This window comes from Suillus discolor (genome assembly GCF_016758755.1).
Source record: "Suillus discolor strain FC423 chromosome Unknown F5147scaffold_15, whole genome shotgun sequence".
Taxonomy (NCBI): domain Eukaryota; kingdom Fungi; phylum Basidiomycota; class Agaricomycetes; order Boletales; family Suillaceae; genus Suillus; species Suillus discolor.
In genome coordinates this window covers 90268-111323 of record NW_024541262.1, presented here as the reverse complement: position 1 = coordinate 111323, position 21056 = coordinate 90268, and the positions used below count along the sequence as shown (strand labels likewise).

The 21056-nt window shown below is 48.2% G+C and overlaps 8 protein-coding genes across 8 annotated transcripts; 4 read left to right on the top strand and 4 right to left on the bottom strand.

The window, feature by feature from the left end:
* Positions 1-35: 35 nt before the first annotated feature.
* On the top strand, positions 36-2279 carry F5147DRAFT_835440 (uncharacterized protein). Its single transcript, XM_041443965.1, has 9 exons — positions 36-423; positions 474-495; positions 637-807; positions 862-1027; positions 1085-1118; positions 1167-1425; positions 1479-1749; positions 1807-1821; positions 1882-2279. Exons 1-9 carry the CDS (start codon positions 107-109, stop codon positions 2085-2087), a joined length of 1461 nt encoding a protein of 486 aa, XP_041295163.1. The 5' UTR covers positions 36-106; the 3' UTR covers positions 2088-2279.
* F5147DRAFT_684373 (uncharacterized protein) lies at positions 2280-6346 on the bottom strand. The gene is made up of 8 exons (XM_041436595.1): positions 6165-6346; positions 6074-6115; positions 5881-6019; positions 5254-5819; positions 4239-5194; positions 4166-4184; positions 3880-4105; positions 2280-3810 (listed from the first exon to the last, which is right to left on the bottom strand). Exons 1-8 carry the CDS (start codon positions 6231-6233, stop codon positions 2453-2455), a joined length of 3375 nt encoding a protein of 1124 aa, XP_041295162.1. The 5' UTR covers positions 6234-6346; the 3' UTR covers positions 2280-2452.
* Positions 6347-8155: 1809 nt separating this feature from the next.
* F5147DRAFT_684365 (pyridoxamine 5'-phosphate oxidase) lies at positions 8156-9495 on the top strand. The gene is made up of 2 exons (XM_041436594.1): positions 8156-9126; positions 9184-9495. The coding sequence occupies exons 1-2, from the start codon at positions 8420-8422 to the stop codon at positions 9299-9301; spliced, it is 825 nt and encodes a 274-aa protein (XP_041295161.1). The 5' UTR covers positions 8156-8419; the 3' UTR covers positions 9302-9495.
* A 362-nt stretch (positions 9496-9857) lies between these two features.
* F5147DRAFT_684360 (Aldo/keto reductase) lies at positions 9858-11416 on the bottom strand. The gene is made up of 7 exons (XM_041436593.1): positions 11181-11416; positions 11046-11127; positions 10771-10992; positions 10562-10712; positions 10309-10506; positions 10082-10257; positions 9858-10029 (listed from the first exon to the last, which is right to left on the bottom strand). Exons 1-7 carry the CDS (start codon positions 11405-11407, stop codon positions 9937-9939), a joined length of 1149 nt encoding a protein of 382 aa, XP_041295160.1. The 5' UTR covers positions 11408-11416; the 3' UTR covers positions 9858-9936.
* A 365-nt stretch (positions 11417-11781) lies between these two features.
* On the bottom strand, positions 11782-12371 carry F5147DRAFT_771291 (Cerato-platanin-domain-containing protein; the record flags this gene model as incomplete). The annotated part of the gene is made up of 2 exons (XM_041441219.1): positions 11782-12204; positions 12270-12371. The coding sequence occupies 2 exons, from the start codon at positions 12369-12371 to the stop codon at positions 11782-11784; spliced, it is 525 nt and encodes a 174-aa protein (XP_041295159.1).
* A 1962-nt stretch (positions 12372-14333) lies between these two features.
* Positions 14334-15110, top strand: F5147DRAFT_684351 (uncharacterized protein). The gene is made up of 3 exons (XM_041436592.1): positions 14334-14561; positions 14623-14684; positions 14748-15110. Exons 1-3 carry the CDS (start codon positions 14369-14371, stop codon positions 14889-14891), a joined length of 399 nt encoding a protein of 132 aa, XP_041295158.1. The 5' UTR covers positions 14334-14368; the 3' UTR covers positions 14892-15110.
* Positions 15111-15157: 47 nt separating this feature from the next.
* Positions 15158-17259, top strand: F5147DRAFT_609141 (uncharacterized protein). Its single transcript, XM_041432404.1, has 3 exons — positions 15158-15269; positions 15326-16197; positions 16251-17259. The coding sequence occupies exons 1-3, from the start codon at positions 15191-15193 to the stop codon at positions 17043-17045; spliced, it is 1746 nt and encodes a 581-aa protein (XP_041295157.1). The 5' UTR covers positions 15158-15190; the 3' UTR covers positions 17046-17259.
* Positions 17260-18533: 1274 nt separating this feature from the next.
* F5147DRAFT_684343 (peptidyl-prolyl cis-trans isomerase) lies at positions 18534-19620 on the bottom strand. The gene is made up of 8 exons (XM_041436591.1): positions 19574-19620; positions 19338-19518; positions 19226-19284; positions 19120-19175; positions 18917-19070; positions 18855-18861; positions 18614-18800; positions 18534-18556 (listed from the first exon to the last, which is right to left on the bottom strand). The coding sequence occupies exons 2-5, from the start codon at positions 19400-19402 to the stop codon at positions 18987-18989; spliced, it is 264 nt and encodes an 87-aa protein (XP_041295156.1). The 5' UTR covers positions 19403-19518; positions 19574-19620; the 3' UTR covers positions 18534-18556; positions 18614-18800; positions 18855-18861; positions 18917-18986.
* Positions 19621-21056: the final 1436 nt, after the last annotated feature.

Here is a 21056-nt window from a genome sequence, read left to right as displayed (position 1 = left end):
GAATGAGGCCCAAAATAGAAAGTGATTGTTTGTCAGTGACTTTAAGTACTAAAGACCTTAGAAGCTCTTCACAACATTCACATCTTTCTTCAAACTCTCAAGAACAATGGAAGAACTGCAACCCTCGCATTCAGATACATCCGTCTCCATGATGGGGCTGTCAATGTCCCGCAGTGGAGGCACTTCTAGCTCAGCCCTGAAACGTGGGCCCCCTTCCTCATTCGAAGGACTTGAGGACGAGACGAGCAAGAAGCGGTTCAAGGAGGATTTGGGAAATGAGCCAGATATTGAGAAGTCTGTCGCTAAACCATATTATGAGGCCCTAGCAGAGGATCTTGCTCAAGAACTTCAATGCGGTTGTTGCACTGAGCTGGTGTACCGACCAGTGGTGGTGTCCCCTTGTCAGCATTTCTTCTGCGGCAGGTATGGCTCTTTCAGAATGTAGTCGTATACCAATGCTGACCTCCGTCAAGCTGTTGCGTATTGTGGATTCGTGTGAGTTTTTGGTCTACAGTCGTTCGTGGCACACCATGCGCTCACCCGACACATCGGGTCATCATGCTGGCTGCACACGTTCATTCTTTTCCCATTTTTGTGTTGTCACGGAGCTATTGATCTAACGACTGCCAACTGCAGAATGGAGGTACAAATTGTCCTGCATGTCGAGGGGTATCTACTATCGTTACACCATCACGCCCACTGCAATCGATCGTCGATATTCTTTTACGTGCCGATCCATCACGAGAGCGCGCTGAACGAGAACGAATTCAAGCGGATGAGGTATACAAGGCTGGATGTTCTATGAGGGTGCGTAGTTCAGGGACTCAGTTCATTTACATGTCTCAAGCACGTGTTTTCTAGATCCCAACGCCACGAGAGGCGTCCCCGGAACCCAACCTAAATCAAAACGCGGATTATGTTCGCCCTTGTCCTCATTGTGCGCCTGATAATGCATTCGGTTGGAGGTGTCCTCAGCCCGTCATCGATTACGGCGTCGATCCAGAGCGTGCGTGGCACTTGGATGACGGTATGTTGCGTTATTACTTTCATTACCAAAGAGCTATCTTAATTGTTTGTACTCTAGGTAATCCGCCTGGTCATGCGTTTTGCGGAAACTGGTATGTGAATGCTACTACCCCTCGACTTTCTCTTACCTTGGCTATTAGCGAAAATCTTCTTGCCTTGCGCGCTCCTTCCACAACAAAATGTGACCTATGCCAGGTCTCATTTTGCGGTGTTGGTGTACCAGGGCGTTGTTTGGCAGCACCTCTGCTGTCTCAGCACCCTCACAATATGTCTGACCTCGGTGATCTCATCCAATCATCCGAAGTTTATGGATGTTTCGATCATAATACCGTCGAGGTCGATATCATGCTTGATTACCTGACCGCTCAAGAAATTTCACCTCGGCATATTTATCGCGAGGTTAGTTATGGTCCTTTTTGATCACGACCCTACATAATTTTGACGCGGTGTAGGTTGCATCACACATCCTCTCCCAGCCTAATGGTTTCCGTCCCCTGATAGAGCTCGACTTGTTCGTGGATATCCACAGCGTCACCGCTGGGATTGATGAGAATCCAGATGCGCCGAGAAATAGGATATGTAGACAATGTGCTACAGAAGTCATGCTCTGGGGTATCAAGGACTGGTGGATACGAGAAAGGCAGAAGGGTTTTCTCCAGGAAACTGTGACGCGTCGACCTGACTGTAAGGAAGGCACCTCCTGCAGCAGACAGAAAGATCTTGGTGAGTGGATTGTTGTTTGGAGAAACATGTTTAAAGTTTACTCAACGCCGGCCACAGCGCATGCAAGGGAATGTAAGTTCCAGACTGACCCCTATTTGTTCTCTGTCCTCGTACTAATGCTTTGGCTTCCAGATAATCACATCATCGCCCCCCGTTTTTCGGGAGATTCGGTCTTTTCCACCGATGCATCAATGACAGGTACTCAAGGCAGCCCACCCGTCTTTGCTGCTATAACTGCCGATGCCGCTAGGCAATTAGAGCCGGAGATGGCGGAAAGTCGAGGCAATGCAACAGTGACAGATCTCCCTACAAACTCCTTTCTGATTGATGGACTATGAGCATTGAGGGTCACCCTTTTCCCTCTTCACCTTAGTAACTACAACGAGCTTAATGCTGTGACGGAGTTCAGGTTGCATGTGAAAAAATTTTCACCGTGATTATGACTAGCTCAGATGTCATTGCCACCACGGATTTCATGTCTCCCTTTCTCTTTCCAATTCTAATAATCATTTTATCGTTATCTTCACCTCAAAGCCGCTGGAATGAGTTTCCAATAGGTTTGAGAACTAATCCGGTACATTGCGTGGTACATTAATGACAGATAGGACGACGTTGTAAATGTATGCAAAATGAACATGATATATATATACGATAAAATCCAGGGACAAGGATAGCAAAGAGTAAATGAAAACGAGAACGGCAATCAAAGGGCGCCCAAACCATCGTACATAGAAATGTCACCATCCCAATGCCGTCGAACACGACCAAATGACCGATGGGAGTGCAATGACTGCCTGTCAAGTGTGGCAACTTTGCGCCGTTGGCGCTCCTTCAACTCCTCCGCCAATCTCTCCGTCCTGGCCTTGGACTCAGCTTTAGCCTCGGCCTTCTTCCGTTTCTTTTCCTCCAATTTCCGCGCCTTCTCTGCTTTGCTGTCTTCCTTGCGAGCAGTTTTGGATGTTACGACGCTCGCAGTTGGAGACTCTGACCACGCGCTTTCAAGCACGCTCGGAGCCTTGCCACTGCTCGTGACCGGGGAGAGGAAACGGTTCGAAGAGTATGGCTTCGCAGGGTGAGGGCTGGTCATCGATGTATAGACACTTGTCGGGGAAAAGGTGCTGCTCATGGGTGAGCTGACATCAAAGGTCGAAGAAGGTGCAGGCGATATGGATGGAAAGCGGTCGGTGACTGCGGGTTGAACATTGACATTGAGTCGCAGGTGTTCTACATTGAACACGCGACCTTTCGGTCGCGTGTCAGGAATTCGTGTGTTAAATGGCTTCCGTAGTGACTGTGTTGTGTAATCGGGTGAAAAGACGACGCTGCCCGAGTCAGAATAGTGACAACCAGTCATGTCCTGGTCTTCAGCTATTCGCTCCTCGATGATGGTGAGCTGTTGGTTAGCAACAGCCGGAGGATCAACGGGAGTTTGGAGAGTGACAGGGCTGGTAGGAGGTGATGTATTTGAGTTGAAAGACGTCGTTGAAGACGACAAGGATGGTGTATCGCTGTCGCTGGCACTTACGTGCCCGTTGCTAGCACGTGATCGCGTCTTTGAGCGGCGCGGAAGGTGGAAAGCAGGGTAGGAGGAATTAGGAGAGCCAGAATAATCATCTGAGATGTCGAAGTCTGACTCTGAGTAAGTGGCTGAGCTGGTCATGGAATGGGATCCGAAGGAAGGCGAAAGAGGTTCTTCGTGCTCTAGAAGAAGATACGGCATGGTAGGAGCCTTTCCGGCAGTGTGAATACCATTGCTGGGATCAAGGAAATCATCGACATCATCTATTGCGACCCCAACGCGCTCTTGCTCTTCGGCATAGCTCCGTGGATGCGATATTGCAGGCGACAGGAGGTCGGCTACGGCGCATATCTCAAAGTCCGTATGTGCCGAAATGACACTGAATGTTCTGTTGCTGCGTGCCATGGATCGTTTCCGTCGCGGCGTTAACGTAGAGTCAGAAGGTGTGTTCTTATGTGAAACCTGTATTACTTGAGAAACTGTCGCAGTTGCGGTGGCAGCCGAGTTCTGGCATGATGATGATCTATCACGAGTGGGAAAAGCTACATGATACCCAAATCGCAGGATTAGAATGCTTCATTTTTACTCACGGTATTCAAAGCATCGCTTACTGGAATTAACTGTGAAGCCTCTTGTTGTCGAGCCAGTACTGCTCTGCTGATCGAGAGAGCTAGATAACTTTGCGTCCGAAACACCACCGCCACGGCTGCGACTTGGTGTAGGGACAGTATCGCTCGAACGACCAGGGTTATCGCTGTCACTGGGGTCAGGGTTGCGACCACCGCCTCCGTTCTTACTGTCAGCGCGGGAACGACCGGTCCTTTTCTGGCTGTAAGACTAGGAGTTGAGAACCATGTCAGCTCTGACAAGAGACCCTATCGTGTTCGAAATATTCACCATAACTGTCTTGAGTGCCCTGAACGGAAAAAAAAGTCAAAATATGCTGTCAAGAGGTTCTGGATAAACAAACCTAATTTGAAGGCTCCGACAGCTACACAGCGTTGCGACTTCGTACACACCTACAGAAGTTGAATTGGAAAGAGCCCGATGCATCGCATGTTTTACAAGGGATTCGAGGTGGTGGATTTGGTAAGTACTCGAGAGGATCAGCAATTGGCTCAACACCGCAGGTGCGTGTTGAAGAGGAGTGATGAGCGCTAATGAATAGAAATACTGTAATAACGCGAGCGTGATTGGGTAAGGTTCGGATAGGTTGAAGGCGCGTGGCGTGAGACGTGGGTCTGGACGCGCTTCCGAGGACCCTGGTGTGCCAGGGAGGTCCGGAAGGCCAACGTCCATGGAAGATGATGGCAAGATCTCTATTGCCTGCCGGGCCCGCGCCAAGAACTTGTTCCTTTGATCTTTGAACCAGGGCCAACGATCCTCAAGAGTCTTCCTCGAACATTTGACTTTGCGCCCGTCGTCACAAATGATTTCAAAATCAGCAAGAATACCCTCTTCCAGGGCTGATAATCCAAACTCCTGCATTGGTATATCGATTTGCAGAGGTGGAGGTTGATAGATTCCAAACGACTCCAGATCAATGACAGCAACGTGATCCCAACTGAGAAGCCGGCGATTGTAATCTTCGATGAGGTTGCCATTCCGGTTTCCGAAGATCATAAATTTATTCGCCTCTGCCCACAAACAGGCACGAAACCAGGATCCAGTCGCCATGGCGCTCCCGGAGTCAATACGTGACCAAGTCATGGTCAACATATCCAACGCCCAGATAGAATAGGATTGGTATGTATGCGCCAGGTACGTGCCAGCAATGATGAAGTGCGTGCCCAGGATAGCACCTGAAGGAAAACGGAGTCCTGGAGGGAATGACGTGCCTGTCATATCTGTGGAACGATCTGTGATTGTGAAATCTGTGTCTGGCATTGGAGAAAAGACCTCGAATTCCCGCTTGACGTCTGTGAACTTTGCGACAGATATGTCATCAGGCCTAAACGAAGCGGTCACGACGGTTAACAACTTACGTTGTAATTGCTGTACAGATAGATGTCATTCGGAAAGTCGTCGGTTGGGGGGGCTGAATAAGGCATATGGACCAACGAATCGGATGAGGTGAATGCTTGAGCTGAAGGAGGGGACTTTTCGGGCCGAAATCGTGCCCCAGGGGGACCTAACATGGTGGTGGTATCCGTCGAGTGGACTTCCTCCTGCGGTATTCGGACGCGTTGGTTTGCGGAGACGGCTACACTACGATAGGTACCACAATGGTGGGGAAAGTTTCGGCGTTGAACCCAAGCTCTACCCAATAAATCGTACACATAGATGTCATCCAGCCAAACATTCGATAGGTCTTGGCCTCCGATGATGAAAAGACGATCGGATGAAACAGATGATAGATGTGCATATCGAGGCTTTGGAACCAACGTCTCCGTGCCAGACTCCGCAGAGGCACTGTTAGTAGCTGTTGCGGGAAGCCAGTGCATTACTGACAAGTCGAAGAAACGGACGTCATTGAGTACACAAAGGTCTTCTGGATTACTAGAGTTCGGTGTGCTGCCCATACCACCGAAGACGATTAGTTGATTGTTCCCTTATGACAAATCCAATCTGCATAAGAGCTGGGCGACAATTAGCCAGGTGGGGAAACTCACAGGTCTCTGTGCTATGGAAATATCGTGCGTCCGGGATATCATCCTCTGGAGATGGTGTGATTCTCTCCCAAACGAAGGTCTCCAAGTCGAACACGTATAGATCCGAGACCATGCGGCGTTCGGTGACTAGGCGCCCACCCTAATATATGATGCTTTAATGAGAAAGGACGATAGAGAGCAACTTGCTACGCACAAAGAGATACATCTTCGACCCTACGACTGTGGTAGACGCGCCCTACAAAAGGATGACGAACAGTGAACGAGTAGAGGGAATGGATACATACCACAAGTTTCGGAGGGACGTCACCGGTCGTCTTCCGACAGAATGTTGTCAAGTCGGATATGGAGTGCATTACTGAGAATTGAATGCGTTTACTGGACGACTAGGCAAGATGGATACGGGACTAATGCGTTGTGCCAGTGGAGGTAAGAGAAGAGTGAAAACCAGGAGATGAAGAGTTGATGAAGACCTCTAAGAAATCATTTCGCTGGATGTATCTCAGATCCTAATCGGAATATGCCGGCAATCTCAGGCACGTGGTTGTCCTATTTTCAGGTTTCTCTCGAAGCTTTGAAGCAGAACTTTCCAAAGTTTGGCTAACTACTAGCGTTTACGTCGAGGACCCGACTCGCTCGTTTACACTATACCAATCGAGGATCGCTCACGAATCCATCAGACATTATCATTCTGATCAACTCAATTCCTTGTTTGTCTAAGCTCCAAACGCCGGGATGAGTAGCTGTGCCTCATTTGCCAGCGCACACAGATAGTCGCATCATGAAACCAGCAGTCGCCCTTCATTGGACCTGTCCAGGGCCTCTGTTGGATACGAGCCCTCAGTACCTTTCCCTCGTCGATTACAAATTTAGTGGTACTCCTGGCCTGGAACCTCCTTGGCCGTCCAACCAGCGATATCAAACTTGACAGCTTTCCATCTAGTACTTTCATGGTACCTGGTTGATAAGTATCTAGTGGTATGTTGAAGTGTGTCATCGTGGGCACCGTTACTAAATGTTTGTACTGGGGAGTCCCTCGGCCAAAAGGCGCCAGTCAACGGAGATCAGTGCCTCGTCACCACTTTAGTCAAACGCTTGCTCGGGGAAATCAATTCTAATTGTTCATTCCCAGTTGGACCAGTCACACACAAGATCGAGGGTCGGGGTTAGGTACTATTAGGCAATAGCCCCCCCACTACGGCCCGATGAAGTTATCGAAATCCTATCTTGCGCATGTTGAGGGGATCAAGGTTCATTACTTCCGTTTTCGCGGGCCGACTAGTAAGAGGCTACTAAGAGCAGCTAGCTGGCGCCCATAAAAGACGAGAGGTAGCAACCTGTGACAACTGAAGGGTCATATACTAGGTTGGTAACTGTTCCTGCCCTTACTATTGGGGGAAATCGGTTAAAACGAGCTCCAGAAAATTTTGGTCGCATCCTGCTGGCAACAAGCTTGGATGATAACCCCTGTGTGACTCCTGTGCTTGTCAACGTCTAGTTTGCCGGGGGTCGTTCGACGTGCTGTCAGACGACATGGATACTATGCCAAGCGAGTTCGCCGCCTTCTTCATCAATTTGTTGCTGTGCCCGAGGTAAGCCTATCGGTGTTCTCATCATAATTAATTCACAAACTTGCATCCTGATTTGAACAGACGCCACGTTAGCGAGCCCGTGAGTCGAGCTACTCCTAATCGAGAGTGACAAGCGTTTACTGACGTGCCAGCCTATCTTTGTACATAGTTGCACGTAATCAGAAGGGAAGTTCGTCTCGTAAAATCGTTCAAACACCAACAACGTACGTATGCCATTCTATATGCGGGTGATTCAAGCTTGCCGCAGTACAGACTTGGGAAGTTGAAAACTCGGTCGGTGAGACTACAATCTTACAGAAAGCCAAGTGAGTTGTGAGCATTGCAGACAGCTTCACTTATTTCGAGAGGATCCTTTGAAGGATATTCCGCCAACCTCGGCATGTGTTCTATGAACCCGAAAAAGATTCTAACTGATTGTGAGATACCTGTTCATCGATAAGATGGATATGCCGTACATGATGCATGGGGTATTCGCTTCAAATCGGTTCGCGATGTTGCTGAACGTTAAATTTTGTTCATTTACGCCTTCTCGCGCTTGCCTGGTGTTCTCTAGAATATGATCGTAGTACTATTAGAAAGCTTCTCGCATGACGCTGGATAGCCTATGATCCGCGGTCGCCATATAGTCGGCGCGTGAATTTCGAGTTCTGCCCTGCAGCTGGTTGTTTTCGTCGGTGTTGGAGAGCGGTAAGGCCCATCTGTAAATCCGAAGTTTGATAGAATAACACATTGTGTGGGATATAATTGGAATCGGTGAACTTCGACAGTTGATACCGATTGCCCAGTCCTCTCGCACCAGCTGACTTGCCAGAGGTCAACGAAACAACCACGAAACATCATCCACAAACGGCGTTGATTTTTGAAGTCAAATGCCATTTGAATTCCAGATGTTACTCAACTTGACCATGTTGAATTCGGAATAGGCACTATCCTTGACAACGGTCGAATTCATGCTCTTGACTCGTACCATCACCTCTATTACACCTCGCAGATTTATCCCGGTGGCATCATCTTCTTCTTTTTGCCTCCCTTCATCACCTTCGATCTACAGTAGCTTCTCTCCATCATTCATGTCCTCAGTCTCCGTTACAGAATCAGCAGATTGCCTTCAAGTCCAAGGACATGTCCAATATAATACCCCAGATCATATCACCCCATCAAATGTCCACACGTCTCCCCTAGAGCAATTTCATATCTGGTTCAACCAAGCCCGTGAAGCCAATGTCCGCGAACCAGATGCCATGACCCTCTCCACAGCAACGGCATCGGGTATACCTTCTTCGCGCATGGTGCTCTTCAAACAGCTAGACAAGCGGGGCTTTGTTTTCTATACTAACTATACTTCTCGCAAGTCTCGAGAACTCGAAGAGAACCCTCAAGCTGCCCTGCTTTTCTTTTGGCGTGAGATGTCTAGGCAGGTGAGGGTGCTTGGCAGGGTCGAGAAGTTGTCGAAAGAGGAGAGTGAAGAGTACTTCAAATCCCGTCCTGTCGGCACTCGTTTGGGTGCGTGGGCAAGTCATCAGAGCAACGTGATTGGGGAAGATTACCTAGCCAACCGATTGGCGGAGGTCCAGGAACGATTTGGAGTGCAGGCATCTGACAGAGAAGGCGATGTCCCATTACCTGATTTCTGGGGTGGATGGAGGGTAATCCCCAGGTATGATTCTTTGTTATTCTTGGCTACAAGTCAATCTTACGCGTTGAAATTATACAGCGAAGTCGAATTTTGGCTTGGAAAGCCTTCACGGCTTCATGACCGTGTGCGATATCTTCGCGTAGAGGGTTCGCCCGATGATCAACCACGGTGGACGATAGATAGATTGTCCCCGTAATCTCCAACATGGGGCAATAACACGGACCGACTGATACCACTCGCATGGTTAACACACATGAATTCCAAATATCGCGGCGAGCTGCGCATTGCGGCCTCTCCAGATGAAGTTCGAGACTATTTTCTGACACGATATTTTAAACTCGGGACTTTTAACTGAGTCTAGAATAAGCAACAAGGAATTTTTCTGCCAATGCGACTGTGCAGGAGAACGCGCCGAGGCAACTCCACTTGGTTGGACCATGAGGCTGCCTGCGATAATTACGAGGTTCTGAAGCTAACGAGATGCATATAGTGGCACAGTCGCCCACTGTTGACAACTTCGAGGAAGGCCAGGCTATGGCTGTAATGGGACTGTTGCGACACTTCTGTCTGCAGGATCTATCAGAGTTCATAGCAGCATGGCAAAAAACATTGGGTGATCGCCGGATAATGGTCGATAACTGATCACCTTGATAAATCAGATCGAATCTACTCTTTGCTCGTTCAGTCCTAGTGCGGAACATACAGAAGGATTCTCAGTGAACCATATAATGAAATGCAAGTTACAAATTAATTGCCAATCGATAAAGTTTTAATATTATACAAACTGAGAACTTGGTAGACGCGACGCTTGGGGACATGGAACGTTGAAGATTATTTCTTCGATGGCTTGATTGGTTCGACGCGCGGGACCTTCTCGAAATGAGCGGTATGTGCGAGAAGCATAGTGGGAGATGACCCATCGCCCTGTGAGATGATGCATCAGCTCGATATACACTACTAAGATGGAACTGCGCACAATCATGGAGGTCGGGAACCCCGGATCAAACGGGAGAATGCTTTCCAAATACTTGATCTGTTCCGGGGACAAAGATATATCAAGCGCCTCGAGGTTTCCATGAAGGTGTTCGACTTTGCGCCCTCCAACAAGGGGAAAAACGTACGGCGTTTTCTGCATAAGGTATGCGATGGCCACTGCATTCCCCGTGATTAAAGTATTTTTATGATCAGTGTAATGTACCTTACCAGCGGTGATGTGACTAGCCCCGACCTCCTTCGCTACCTTCTCTAACGCATGAGATACCTTTGTTTCATTTTCGGTGCGTTCCCAACTTGCGGTAAACATCTCCCTTCCCTTTTCTCCCGTTTCGCGGCGCCTGTGCTCCTCCTCGTCTGTGCGGAATTTACCGCTGGCGAGAACGTTCCAGGGTGCGAGTGCCATACCTATTGAATATTAATTGAATAGGTCAACTAATTAAATAGGACATCTCGGCTGTACCTTCAGCCCGGGCCATGGGAATTATGTCGCGCTCGAATGAGCGCTCCAAAATATTCCACATGCCTTGATAGATCACGAAAGGGGTTTTCCCGTAATCACGAGCGTATTGGTTTGCCTTTGACACAATCCAGGCAGGTGTATCGGAGATACCCTGATACAATGGATTTTAATAACTCAATAATGTGACAGGGGCTTTTTGTATGCGTTACCAGGTAGAGAACTTTTCCTTGCTGGACGAGGATGTGCAATCCGTTCATGACTTCCTCAACACTGGTGTCGAAGTCCCACCAGTGAAGATATAAGATGTCGATGTAAGATGTTCGAAGTTTCTTCAGGCTCGCCTCCACGCTGAGATGCATAGACTTGACATTATTTCCGGTAAAATTGACTTTCTGTGCTTCATTGGAGCCTCGTTTGAAATTGGTAGTGTACTGTTCAAAGATAATCCTCAAAATTGTGTCATGAGGTGTCGGAAACAACAAACCTTTGTAGCAATGACAAGCTGGTCACGAATGCCACGCTTTTCAGCCCACTCGCCGATGATCTCCTCTGAGCTTTCGTCTTGGCTATGGTGTTCCACTTAATAGGGGGGTTCACATCCCAGCAAAATGGTGCTCACTAATTGTTCGCAGTGTCGATAAAATTCCCGCCTGCGTCGAAATACGCATCCAGCAACTTCACCGAAGACTGCTTGTCCATTGCACCCATTCCGTACTGGTGCCATTTGTCCCCAATGGACATGGCTCCCAAGGCGAATGGGGAAACATGTACACCCGCAGTGGGAGCCAGGGTACGATACATGCCGAGCTTGGTGGGCGGTTTGGGAGCAAGTTGATAGAGACTCATGATGGCGACTTTGAAAGAGAATGAATTGTTCAGCCCCTATGTCTGTATTGCTTATAAGCTCCGCAGGCGCCGATGACGCATCAGATCAGAACGAATTTCCAGTTATGGACAATCAAGTTAATGCAAGTCCGGTACATTGAACGAGTGAGTACTAGTACTAGTAGGTGAACAACTGTACTTCAAATCAAAACCGAAAGCCAAGTATATATAACAACAGAGGCAGAAGAAGCAAGCCGGTGAGACGAAAGGTCCATAGTGTAAACTAATAATTCCTGAAACTTCAAGATATCCTGGTGATGCGACATCACTACTTGTCCGGAAGTAAGCTTTTGTTTGCATCGGCACCCACGTATTGTAAAACGACTTGCCTATCATTACAAGCCACAGTAGCTCTCGGCTACCTGGGTGGCGGTAGCAGTGACCTTGCCCGCAGGGACACCAGTGTTGTCTGTCAATTCATTAAATGCCGGAAGGGACAGATCGAATGTGAACCCCGCATCAATAGCGGTAATGTAGATGCTCTCGGATATCCCAGTAGTGGTGTACTGCAACTCCCAGCAGGAACCACATAGAGGCGAATTCCAAGTGACATTTGGAACACCCCCAACATTGGGGAAAGACGGAAGAGAGCCGAGGGTGGTGAAGCCCTTTGTCAACAGGCCATTGGCACCGTTAGAGCAAGCGACATTGTTGAGGGAAGTGGATGGGTTGTCATAGAAGGTGTCGTAGGTCACTTCGACCTGCGTCGCGAAAGCAGGAAGAGCAAAGACGGAGAAAAGCACGGCAGCGAAGGAAAGCTTCATTGTATAACCAAATAGTTTGAGGATTGATTTGTTTGGAAACTGGGTTGTTAATGACTGACCTCTGGATATTCGCCGAGCTTTATATTCCGCCTCCATTGACAAGTAGAGTGCGCGCAGCCAGAATTTGGACCTGGTTGAAATGCAGCTAGACCGCAAAGCATGAAGGTCAATGGTGGACTCAAGTCCCCGATGACAGTTCTCAACCTTCGTACCTGCAAACCTGTGAGACGAGGCAGGACACGTAGCGGGACATGAAACCCGTTTTCAACTCAAATAGGGTAACTTGGGTCTTGGAGACGACGGTGTCATGTACTGTTAAAGGTTTTTACATAGCACCATCATTACTGACACTGCTGTCTCCGGCTTTGCAGTATGATGCTATGTACATGGGCGCGAAATGAGGAGAGAATGACCACATGACCACGCGTCGAGAGCATAACCAACTCGACGTAGGAAAATTCAGTCGTCAGCAGGTGACAGTACATGTGTAACTTGCGTGCGGCAGCGATGTCTGCATTGATATGTACCTTTTAGCCATCCTTGAATATCACCAATGAGCCAACCACACCTAAGTCTGTCATATGAATGGACACAGCCAATGAACTTTGACATGGACAAATAGCGCTGTGCTGATCCGGCCATGTGGCGTTTTTCAAGGCCATGTTTGCCCATATGAGAGATTTCCGGTGCCCCTGACGAAATGAAGACAGCACAAGGCATGAAAACAAACCTGCTCAAAAGCGTCTGACAGTAAACTGATAAGCTTTGGGATCGAACATGCACCATGAGTTCAAATGTGCTTCTGGTATGCTTCATCGTAATTTTGCGACGGACCTGAGTCATAGCATCTATCATTTTGGGAGGTGACTGAAAACAGATGAGTTCTAATATTTCAGGCTTCAAGCTTCGCATTTCGCTACGAGCGAGCAAGCCTTACCCCTGGCCTTAAACACAGATTTTGCACCAGCATCACCTTTTACCCACTTCTGCATAGCAAGAATGTGAGATGAGGTAGAGGAGAAAGAGGAGAGTTAGCAGAAACCTCGTTAGCGATGACATTGACCGTGTTGAGGGATCTCACTGAATCAGGATCAGATAGACCACCGCACAAAAATATCAGTTTAGGATAGGGCGGGCAGGAGAAAGCAAACGAAGGTTTGGCATGAAAGGAAGACGACACCTGCTACTGCGATAGGAATTGGACAAGAAAGGATTATAGCAGTGGCCAGGCCAACATCCTCAGCTGAAGTAGTAGAATGCGAAGAGTGCTCGAGGGTTGCGGAAAGTAAGGCTTAATCAAAAAAACCTGCGTGAACAATTCAATTACTGGCGACTGAACTCTTCAGAGGCGAGAAGTAGCTCTTACCCTCCAGCAACACACTGTATGCAGCGTCACATGAAACATACTGAGTATACTCTAGTGGACCCCAATGCTCTTCTTGAGGTCTTCAGCGAAGTCAACATCAGGTTCCACGATGGTCAGAACAGTTTGTTTACTGATAGCGGCACAGCGAGAAAGGAATTCAGCCTGAACTTCAAGATCAGCCCGAGTGGGGAGGGATGATGAATTGCAGAGGATCGATGCACACCATTTGCTACGACGGGCTTCAGCTGCTGCTGCTCCCTGTAGACGAGGCAGAAGGTCATCAAGACCCTGAGTAGGAGGTTCTAAGAATTCGAAGGAGAATGCGCGTCCATGTCAGTACGAATGCCGGGAATGATACCCCTGTTCGAAAGCCTAGGGTCAACTAGAAGTCCAGAAGGGTCTCGTAGTATGAGATGATGCCCGAAATATATTCTGTGTAGAGCGAAGACTAGATCAGTCTGATAAGCTGAAAATTTTATGATAGACGCCAGTACTTGCCAGGAAGAGATTCGTATTACAGCTCTCGGACCGAGGCTCCACTTTCGAAATTCCATACTCAGTAACTCTGTTAAGACGTACGCCTGTTTTTTTGTCAAGATGCTCGGCAAGTGCGCAAAGTAATGCAGAGTCAGATATTCTGGCTTTCTAAGTGTCATGGAACCTTGAAAAGTGGAAGTTGTTAAGAGACATTCAATGTGTGATTGTCGTGAGGAGGAAACACGCAGCCACGCTTGGAACCGCTTGAAGAGTTTGGTGGCTGTGATCTCACTAAGTCTATTCGTACTTCACTTCATGTTCACAATCAACCACTTTCGACTAACTGCATTGGCCCGCAGAACACCGTGTATACGTTCCTACTCAAAAAAGCCCCAAGTAATTCGACCAACTCCGAGTCAAAATCAGAACGCTGAGCAAGATGATGGAGACTTCCGTCCACCATGGGTGTACTCCGCGTCCCACATCCTCACCTATACCCTGATACCTAGTGAGTTTTCACGCTGTCACGGTCGGCTGATGAACATGATGAACTTATGCATAATGATTAGCTGCTATATTATATTGTGTCTTCCTTGCTGATTGGGGCGAGCGGGAACATGTCTTCTCGCCAGTATGTGTCTCATCTAGCTTTTTTTATATTTTTTTAGCTCACGTCTTACTTGTGATCTTCCAGGTGCGCAGATGGACAACGAAATACAAGGAATCTTTTCTCTCTCTTTCTCCAGACGAAGCCTCCTTGATTGAAGAGTCACAACCGCCGTCGACCACAGAACTACCGGTTACAGGAGGAATCCAGGCAGAAGGCCGTCCTTCATGAACGATGTATCTTCGACTTGCTGAAGGATGCAGTTCGTTTGCCTTTGGATCTCAATACCTACCTAGTAATGATGAGAGAGCCATATGTTTAGAAGCCACCTTGTGATATTAGTAGTATTTTTGGTAGACAAAAGACAAAAGAGATAGCATCTCACTTTCTAAGAGTGCATATACTCAAGTTCGCGAGAGGAAATAAAGAAATGATGGTCTGTGGCTAGGGTGCAGTTTGATACCTTGATTAGCGTTGTCGGTGGCTTAATTGCAAACCTTGATGCGAAAAACTGTGCAGCACACGGAACCATGCAAACGGCGAGCACTCCAGCTCCTCAGTACCATCCAACACATCCTCCAATACAAAATGGGTACCAGCCCCTCACAGGTGCGGACAGATGTCCTGGATTATCGACTGTATAATTAAGCCTAACTTAATAACAGAATCTGAAATTTATTCCATCAAACGACAGTACTTGGGACTGCTTCCTCCACTACAGATAATAGATATCTGTCTCACATTTGAGGCTCATGCGCCCCTTCATGTAAAAAGTACTGTGTGGCCGTATGATATTCGAGCTGCAATTGCAGCGATTCAGGCCCAAAGTGCACAGATCTCTCAGCATGCACCAGCTCAACCATCGAGCCCCCCAGTGGACTCTGGGGATCAATCTAAATCCACATCAGCACCAAAGGATTCGCCTTCAGATACAGGAGACAAAACTGCTTCATCTTCTTCTGAGCAACCGCCAGTTCCCTCTGTAGCGCATGGCCCGGCCTCTGGTAGTGCGACACCCCACCCGTCTGCGGCAGCTCACCCACACCCACCGCCACAATCCCTTCCGCACTATCCACATCAACCCTATTATCATCCTTCCTATCCGCATGCTCCGTACTATCCTGCGCCACCCCAAGCACACTACAATTTCCCCCATCCATTTCCCCCTTACCCTCACCCACCTCCAGCTCAATATCAACCAAACCCGCCTCCACCGCCTCCGTCAAGTCATGCACCACCGTTATTCACGAGTGCACCTTTAGCACATCCCACTCATCCCTCAGATTCATCCTCATCAAATAACGTCGATGACCTCCCCAGTTACGAAGAAATGATTGTAGAGGCACTGATAGATTTCGGGGACCCAGAGGGGTGTGCACCAAAGGCCCTCTTTGGTTGGATGGCGTCACATTACCCGTTACAGTCAAATTTTAGGCCTTCAGCTAGTCAAGCCCTCCAAAAGGCGTTCAAACGCGGGCGTCTAGAAAAGGGGAATAATGGTAAATACAGATTGAATGTCAACTGGGAAGGTGGGAATGTAAGCACAACACTTTGATTTTTGTTGCAACTCCTAACGATGTTATCCATCAGACTTCCAAGAGAACTACTCGTCGTCCACAGACTCACGCTCAAACAGCATTGTCTGCCCATCAGGGACATGCATCATCATCACCTTTTACTCACATTCCCCTTGTCCACGACGCAGACGCCGGTACATCATCGTCTCAGCCCCATGCCTCCGTGCAAGGACAACCTGGTCATCCTTATGGCTTTGGTTATCCAGGGCCATCCACGTCTGCGGCAAATCATCGCCCTCAGCCTGCTCCGTCGGAAATACAAACTACCGAAAGCCAGATTCGAGAAGGCAGTGATGCTTGGGAAGCTGCCCAAAATATTCTCAAAGCTATAAATTTTGGACAATTGTTCCAAATCTCCAACGAGGATGGAGCGCCAACACATACAGATTCCGCTGCGGTAGCTCAAGCGCCACCTCCGGTATTTGCCGGTTCCGTTGAGGTATCATCGACATTTGATAGCCAACCAAATTCGACGATTACGAGTACATCTATACCATCTCGTAATACCGAGACCTTATTACGCACTGAGTTGAACAGCGATGAAAGGGCAGCGCTGCAGGCTGAGCTTGCCCTCTTAGCCGCTCAGCTGGCAGAGTTTGCAGATGTGAGCGAGGACGAGCTAGCCCAAGACCTCAACCCTCCCAGAAGCATCGAAGAAGGTTATGTTTCCGTTGCGGCTACAAAATCACAGGATTCTTCTGATTCCACCCAACCTTCTGCGGACCAGATGAACAGTGACGATGATGACGACGACGACGACATGGACATGGTTGAAGTACACGTGCCAATGGCGTCGCTGATAGCGTAATTATTCTTTGTGTTTTTTTATGTACCTGACGGAAATATTAATGATACTGTAGTTTTGAATGATTCGATGATTTTCCTCCAGCGCTGTAATGCCAATACGATCCCTTCCCTCGAGGCTCTGAAAGGATGTTCTGTGCCAGTCGGGGTTCTCCGACATTTAACTATAAGTAGGTACGAACTTTACTCTGAACATGGAGTCAAGCATATGCATGACTTTCGATCCATCGATGATATCATTTAACATCAGGTGTTACGCACTGTGGGAGACGCTTTGCGTGATCATGAGCAATCGTTGGATGGTATTTGTGTGATCCGGAGAAGTCCTTGCCATTCAATAAGTTACGCGATTTCGTTCCTCGACTTTCCGAGTCGTTAACTTTTTCTTGGAAACTCAAAACCGATGGACACTTGACTAATAACTTACCCTCTCGTCAGTCCGCAAAGGTCCGTGATTGGTCAACGTCACTGAGTTGTAATTGTGTTATTGATTACGTGTAGAGTGTGATTGGAGGACTATACCCTGCTCCCAATGACTTAATGACCCCTGTTGCCATCGTACTATAAGACAGTTACTAAAGTTGTTCAAATCTAAGGGTACATCGAGCAAACTTGCACCACCCTCGATTGCGTCACTGAAACTACAGCTTAATTTGTGTTATTTGGTGCCGCGTTTCAGATGACGGGCCACGGCTTCCAGCGCAGCGGCTCAAGGAACCAATAGCATCGATCATCAGTTCGATCACGTTTATCCCGTGAACCACCTGGTCACGGGATTCACACATATGGCTTTCTCCGTCAATTCTCCGTACACGTCTTGACCAGACTCTATATCAGGACAAATCTGCTTTCAACGGCAAAGTTCCTCGATAATCCTCGTTAGCTCCACCAAATCTTATAGGCGCTCACCTGCCAAATGTCGACGTCATGACACTGTCGAATGGCGCAGGGTGGTCATGTGCAGTACCAGCTAGTACATTCGTGTCGTTCCAAAAGAATACTCGGTCTGGTCCATCGGCCGAGAGCCGTAGAATGTATTGGCAGCCGAAGAACGAACTCGCTTTGTCCAACTCTAAACGCGATCGATAGTAGCGCCATACCTCCGGCAAGAGTGTGTTACTACCGGCAGCACGGCGCCTTATTGTCATAAGGGGGTGCAGTCAATAAGAAGTGTTTCAACCCATTGTATGGAACTCTTTCTAGACTTCGGAGTTTGTTGCCACCGTTTATTGCAACGCATCACCCTGCCGGTCGGCGGGAACAGACGAGATCTGACGCTGGTGGCAAGCAGTATGAACACACCATCTAACACGAACGATCCCTTGCGAGCTGAGCTAGATAGGCTCCAGCAAATGCTTGAAGAAAATCGGGCAAATTGTGCTGAAGCCAAAATGCGACGAGAGGCGAGAGCTGTTGCTGAAAAGGATGGTGACAGAGGATGGGACCAGTTTTATGCGGAGATACGGGGCAAACTTCATAGCCTGATGAATGATTCGCGCGAAAATAGGACATCCCGTAAGCTGAAACGCGTCAATTTCCTGAATCTTTCGCTTCATCTCTGATATCGAGTAGATATACCGATGGAAGTTCTCTTGGAAGCGTCTCGACAAGTTCATCACGAGTCGCTGACTGCTATCGGGACTTTCGCAGAAGGTAAAGCAGGCCCACACATTCAGGTCACCAAAGGCTGATCATCGGGACGATGCGATAATCAGAGCACCGGGCGCAACAAGAAGCCGAGCATGAAGAATTATGCCGCCTAATAGGGGAGCTCAATCAAAGCAGATGATACCATAATCGCAATCATGCACACCACGGATCTGACAAATATTTCCATTGCGAAACTGCGAAACGGTCCAAAATGCATGAACATACAATTGAGTGGATTGGTACAGAAAGACAGTCACAAATGCCGAAAGTAAACAGCCGCGTCATTTAAAAGTCATTAATTGATCTTCAACAATTCAACCTCAAATTTCAAGGTCGAGTTCGGTGGAATGACGGGCGGAAATCCGCGTGTTCCGTAGGCCTGAGATGATGTCAGACTGAGAGTTGATCTTCTTGAGATATTCACCCACATAATCAGAAGTTGCTATCAAGTTGGCCTTCTGGCCGAGTGATAGTTGCGGCACGCCTAATAAAACATTGAATAGGTGACAGAAAAGATGCGGAGAAGTGAAGAACCTTCATCCCATCCCTTGATCACCTTACCGACGCCTATTTGTGTCACAAAAGGCTCTTTACTATGGAGGACTGATCGTCAGCTATAATCACGGAAAGGAGGTGCGATGCTTGCCGATCTTTGCTCGAATCAAAGCAGGTGCCATCTTCAAGTGTGCCCACGTAGTGAATCGTGACCATGTCTGTTGCGATTTGAGGCGATCTTAGTTGGAACGCGTTTCGGAGATACTGTACATACCACCCCGTTTGGGGAACGTTTTACCGTCACCAGGAACGATTGTCTCAATATTGACGCCCTGTTTCGAGCCATTAGCGATGGGGAGAATAACGGCGGAGACACCGCGCGCTCACCATTGTACACGGTGACACGTACCAGGTGCGGGGAGATAGGTATGATAGGGATTTGTGGCAGCACTTATAGTGGCGGGGAGGCGGAGTGCGGATCTTGATCCGAATCTAGTAATCCGCTAGAGTCGATAACATTGAACCAGATTGAACCCAATACAAGTGTTGCAGGAACGTTATCGATATCGGTTGAATTCAACATCAACTATGATCCAAACCATCAGCGCTCAGCCCCCGGCGGTACACGGAGTCTGATTTCCAGTGTAAGTCCCCCTTGATTTTTCGCTCGCATCTTCCCATGAAGCTCCTCAGCCATGGGCTGCTGGTTGAGCGCCATCGAAGCCATCGATCATAATCAAAGATGAGTGTCAAAGTGCCACAAGTACGAACTGAGAAACAATTTGAATTCCAAGTCATCGATCGAGAGTCGAGGCCGTCGTACCTGTGCATAGGTCCCGACTTGTCTTATGCGGGGGACAGATAAACGTTCAGAGATATTGCCTTCACGCAGGGGGGAAAGAAATCTCTTTTCCTGTTAGTGAATACTCCTTGATTTATAGGTACGACGAACTACTCCGAAGCAACGAGGTGGACCGATGGTTCCGATATCCGGGCTGCATGCACGAATCAAGACAAAGGCGAAAGAAATATCATTTCTGTTGAACAATGGGAGATCATCTCGCGATAGAAGACAGGACAAATCATCCCCAATTCACTTTGCCGATACTTCCCGACATAAGAAGCTCTTCCGCTGGGCCGAACAGCGAAGGCTGTCTCCAACTTGTCGTGAGGCCAGCCAGTCACCGAACAGAGTGGAAATAACGTGTAGATCAATTCATGTGAAGTATGAGATGTTATAAGACTTGTCATTGCGGTCGTTGACCTTTCAGCCACAGATATTATGAACAACAGAACATTTTCTTGGCAAAATCGTGAATGTGACTGAGAAGTACGGATGCTTGCATGCATCTAGGCCCGGTGGTGTGGTCGTGGCAGGTCATGTGTGGTCGGAATACGGCCCGGCGAGTGCTGTTCGACAGAGATGGCACGCCAGTCGAAGTGATTGAAAGGTAGGTATGATGAGCTAGTAGCGCCACTGGGTATGATATGGATGATGAATCTGCTCGAAAGAAAACATGAGAAGTTACCAGGCCGAGGATCAACTGGCTACATCTTGCGGCAGACTCGCTGAGGAGCCTATTGAAGCAAAAATTGCGAACTTCAACTGCATACCGTACATAGTAGTAAGTACTCGAAAAACTGGCATGACCTCGGACTTAGCAGGCGTGAGAGAGCTGTAAATGCCACTAGTAAGCGCTGAACTTGAAATTAGTTTGGTTTTTAGAATCATTTTTTGTTCGGTCCAGGTGTAGAATGGGTGAGCCATGCTCGAGTCAAGTAGCAGCGTCATCATCGAGCTACCAGCGGGTGGAAACTCCCCGTTGTCATCGAATGTTATCGGGTACCGATTACAAACATTGCAGAATCT

Bases quoted from the DNA above. Each gene is read 5' to 3' on its own strand.
- F5147DRAFT_835440 (XM_041443965.1), top strand. From the start codon at position 107: ATGGAAGAACTGCAACCCTCGCATTCAGATACATCCGTCTCCATGATG. The intron at 808-861 runs GTGCGTAGTTCA...CGTGTTTTCTAG, and splicing joins AGGCTGGATGTTCTATGAGG to ATCCCAACGCCACGAGAGGC. The intron at 1,426-1,478 runs GTTAGTTATGGT...GACGCGGTGTAG, and splicing joins CTCGGCATATTTATCGCGAG to GTTGCATCACACATCCTCTC.
- F5147DRAFT_684373 (XM_041436595.1), bottom strand. From the start codon at position 6,233: ATGCACTCCATATCCGACTTGACAACATTCTGTCGGAAGACGACCGGT. The intron at 6,116-6,164 runs GTATGTATCCAT...ATCCTTTTGTAG, and splicing joins ACGTCCCTCCGAAACTTGTG to GGCGCGTCTACCACAGTCGT. The intron at 3,811-3,879 runs GTAAGCGATGCT...GGTATCATGTAG, and splicing joins AGGCTTCACAGTTAATTCCA to CTTTTCCCACTCGTGATAGA.
- F5147DRAFT_684365 (XM_041436594.1), top strand. From the start codon at position 8,420: ATGCTCTTGACTCGTACCATCACCTCTATTACACCTCGCAGATTTATC. The intron at 9,127-9,183 runs GTATGATTCTTT...GAAATTATACAG, and splicing joins GGATGGAGGGTAATCCCCAG to CGAAGTCGAATTTTGGCTTG.
- F5147DRAFT_684360 (XM_041436593.1), bottom strand. From the start codon at position 11,407: ATGAGTCTCTATCAACTTGCTCCCAAACCGCCCACCAAGCTCGGCATG. The intron at 10,713-10,770 runs GTAACGCATACA...CCATTGTATCAG, and splicing joins AAGGAAAAGTTCTCTACCTG to GGTATCTCCGATACACCTGC. The intron at 10,030-10,081 runs GTGCGCAGTTCC...ATCATCTCACAG, and splicing joins GGTTCCCGACCTCCATGATT to GGCGATGGGTCATCTCCCAC.
- F5147DRAFT_684351 (XM_041436592.1), top strand. From the start codon at position 14,369: ATGTTCACAATCAACCACTTTCGACTAACTGCATTGGCCCGCAGAACA. The intron at 14,562-14,622 runs GTGAGTTTTCAC...CATAATGATTAG, and splicing joins CACCTATACCCTGATACCTA to CTGCTATATTATATTGTGTC. The intron at 14,685-14,747 runs GTATGTGTCTCA...GTGATCTTCCAG, and splicing joins GGGAACATGTCTTCTCGCCA to GTGCGCAGATGGACAACGAA.
- F5147DRAFT_609141 (XM_041432404.1), top strand. From the start codon at position 15,191: ATGCAAACGGCGAGCACTCCAGCTCCTCAGTACCATCCAACACATCCT. The intron at 15,270-15,325 runs GTGCGGACAGAT...ACTTAATAACAG, and splicing joins TGGGTACCAGCCCCTCACAG to AATCTGAAATTTATTCCATC. The intron at 16,198-16,250 runs GTAAGCACAACA...GTTATCCATCAG, and splicing joins TCAACTGGGAAGGTGGGAAT to ACTTCCAAGAGAACTACTCG.
- F5147DRAFT_684343 (XM_041436591.1), bottom strand. From the start codon at position 19,402: ATGGTCACGATTCACTACGTGGGCACACTTGAAGATGGCACCTGCTTT. The intron at 19,285-19,337 runs GCAAGCATCGCA...AGTCCTCCATAG, and splicing joins TTTGATTCGAGCAAAGATCG to TAAAGAGCCTTTTGTGACAC. The intron at 19,176-19,225 runs GTTCTTCACTTC...ATGTTTTATTAG, and splicing joins GATCAAGGGATGGGATGAAG to GCGTGCCGCAACTATCACTC.